Source organism: Aplysia californica, unplaced genomic scaffold (genome assembly GCF_000002075.1).
Source record: "Aplysia californica isolate F4 #8 unplaced genomic scaffold, AplCal3.0 scaffold00091, whole genome shotgun sequence".
Lineage (NCBI taxonomy): Eukaryota > Metazoa > Mollusca > Gastropoda > Aplysiida > Aplysiidae > Aplysia > Aplysia californica.
In genome coordinates this window covers 1,610,601-1,613,443 of record NW_004797361.1, presented here as the reverse complement: position 1 = coordinate 1,613,443, position 2,843 = coordinate 1,610,601, and the positions used below count along the sequence as shown (strand labels likewise).

At 40.8% G+C, this 2,843-nt stretch overlaps 1 protein-coding gene across 1 annotated transcript in view; it reads left to right on the top strand.

The window, feature by feature from the left end:
* LOC101857554 overlaps nt 1–2,843 on the top strand; it is a gene marked incomplete at its 3' end in the record, with an annotated part of 64,794 nt that overhangs the window by 12,349 nt on the left and 49,602 nt on the right. Inside the window, 1 exon segment of the mRNA XM_013080574.1 lies at nt 987–1,149. Coding sequence (XP_012936028.1) covers nt 987–1,149 — 163 coding nt within the window.

Genomic DNA, 2,843 nt, shown 5'->3' with positions numbered 1-2,843 from the left:
ATCAATCAATCAATCAATCAATCAATCAATCAATCAATCAATCAATCAATCAATCGATCATTCAATCAGTCAGTCAGTCAGTCAGTCAGTCAGTCAGTAATGCAATAGTACCTACTTTAACAACCTCCCACTCAACATAGCTTGAAAGGATGGCGTCACAGTCCAATCACTTTCTCAATTTCAAACCTGCCCTATTTATTCAAATGTTCTTTAACCCTTCCCATACGCCCTGGGGTCATTTTGTATCCCTGGAGTTGTAATCTTCACAGTTTAGAATATTTCTAGTGCAAAGATCTCTTTGAAACTTTCAGTATTTCTCCAAAAAATAATTTTGAACGACTGCTATGCACAGCGTACGGATCGGATTAAAGAGTAAATTAATTTCCTCTTTGGAAAGTGGTGGCAAAGAGTTCCCCAAGTCGTATGGATACGATAGTAAAACACGACGTACGGATAGGGTTAAATGTTCGTTCATCTGTTTACTTGTTTGTTTGTTGAACATTTGTGAGGCAACGTGGTGGAATCAGGCTCTCGTCAATTTTTGGGCTTATTGAGTTATTGGTTCCATCTTAAAGTTTGTTCATTTGTCTTGCTTTCAATGAAAAAATTACCCATCCATCTTTAACAGAAGTGGAGATATTTTGGATTGAAGGAGGTGGGGGTCACCTGGTTTAAGAGGTAAAATTAGCGAGAAAATGGCCGCCAAGGCTTGGTAAATTCCAAAGCTGGAGAGTCCATGAAAACTGTAAATTTATATTATTGAGCCTTTAATCAACGTTTTTCGGTGAAATCCTCAAAGGAATGTGTTTGTAAATGGACATAAAAGGTGTTGAGCCAAAAAACACAGATTTGATAAAAACTGCTAAGATATGAGAAAACTACTTTTTTCTTCGATTTCATTATTTTGACGAGAGCCTGATGCCACCACGCTGCCTCACATTTGTTTGTGTGTTTGTTTAACGTTGGTCTTTTGGTTTGTTGGTCAGATGATTACAGTGTTGTGGAGCTCAAGTTGTACCTGGTGGGCCTGCAGTGGTCAGACGCCTACAATGACCGGAGCTCGCCGGAGTACATGAGTGTAGCGTCTCTGGTGAAGGAAAGGTTCCAGGCTCTGGGAGGGAAACTGATGAATCTGGAACTGGGTCAAGTGTGAGTACATATAGGCTGGTTTGTTTGTTTGTTTGTTTGTTTATTTGTTTGTCTGTTTTGGTGTGTGTCTCTTTCTCTCTACCTCTATCCCTCTCTCTATCTGTATCTCCTTCTCCCTATATCTCTATCTGTGTCTTTATCTCTCTCTATCTTTCACTCTTTATCTCTCTCTCTATCTCTATTTCTATCTCTCTCTCTCTCTCTCTATCTCTCTCTCTCTATCTCTCCAGTAACGACTGTGTGTGTCTCTATCTATCTATCTATCCATCTATCTATCTATCTATCTATCTATCTATCTATCTATATATCTATCTATCTCTCTATCTCTCTATGTCTATATATCTATCCCTCTATCTCTCTCTCCCACAGTAACGGCTGTGTGTGTCTCTATCTCTCATCTCTCTATCTCTCTATCTCTATCTCTCTCTCTCCCCCAGTAAAGGCTGTGTGTGTGTCTCTATTTATCTCTCAATATCTCTATATCTCTCTGTCTACCTCTCTATCTCTATATCCCTCTCTCTCTATCTCTCCATCTATCTATCTCTCCCTCTATTTATCTGTCTATCTGCCTCTCTATCTTTATATCCCTCTATATATTTCTCTTTCTACCTCTCTATCTCTCTATCTATCTATCTCTCTCTCTCCCAGTAACGGCTGTGTGCGTCTCTCTCTCTCTCTCTCTCTCTCTCTCTCTCTCTCTCTCTCTCTGTCCCTCTCTCTCTATCTCTCCATCTATCTATCTCTCCATCTGTCTATCTCTCTATCTCTATATCCCTCTCTATCTCTCTCTTTCTACCTCTCTATCTCTCTATCTATCTCCCTATCTATCTCCCTCTATCTCCCCCCAGTAACGGCTGTGTGTGTGTGTCTCTATCTCTCTACCTCTCTTTCGCTCTATCTCTCTATCTCTCTCCCTCCAGTAACGGCTGTGCAGAGTTGATGGTCCAGTGGGAAGCCACAAGACACGCCGCCATCTTGGACGTCATACTCGGCCTCACTGACGTCACGGTGGCCTTGGACAACAACTACTACAAAGTCCAACTCAGACCTTGCCAGCCATCCCAAGGTATGTACATATGTCACGGCGGGGGGGGATCAGGCGCTCATCAGTTCTTGCGCGTGAGGAGTTACTGGTCTACTGGTCCTTGACCATCAATGAATTATTGACAGAGGCATCATCATTTGGAAAGATTGACATTTTTGCCTATCTTTCAATGACAAATATTTGTGTCTCGACGCATTGGAATCAGGCGCTCGTCAAATGTTGGGTACACGCAATAACTGGAATCATCTGAAAGAGTGTTTATTTGCCTTGATTTCGATGAAAAAAATATCCATTTATCTTGAAAAGAAGTCGAGATATTTGCGATTGATGGAAGTGGGGTCACCTGGTTTCAGAGGTAGAATTAGCACCAAAAAAATGGCCTCCAAAGTTGAATGACTACCATAGCTTTAGAGTCCTGGGAAACTGCAAATTTAAATTTGCTGTGCCTTTAATCAACGTTCTTTCATAAGATCCACACACAAAAGTGTTTTTTTATGGATATATACAAAGTCAACTAAAAAAAAAAATTCGTAAAAAAAAAATTCCAAACTAGATCTAGCTGAAAAATGTCTATTTCTCGGATCTCATTATTTTGATGAGCGGCTACCTTCACAACGATGCCTCCGAATGTAAACGGGAAGGGGGGGGG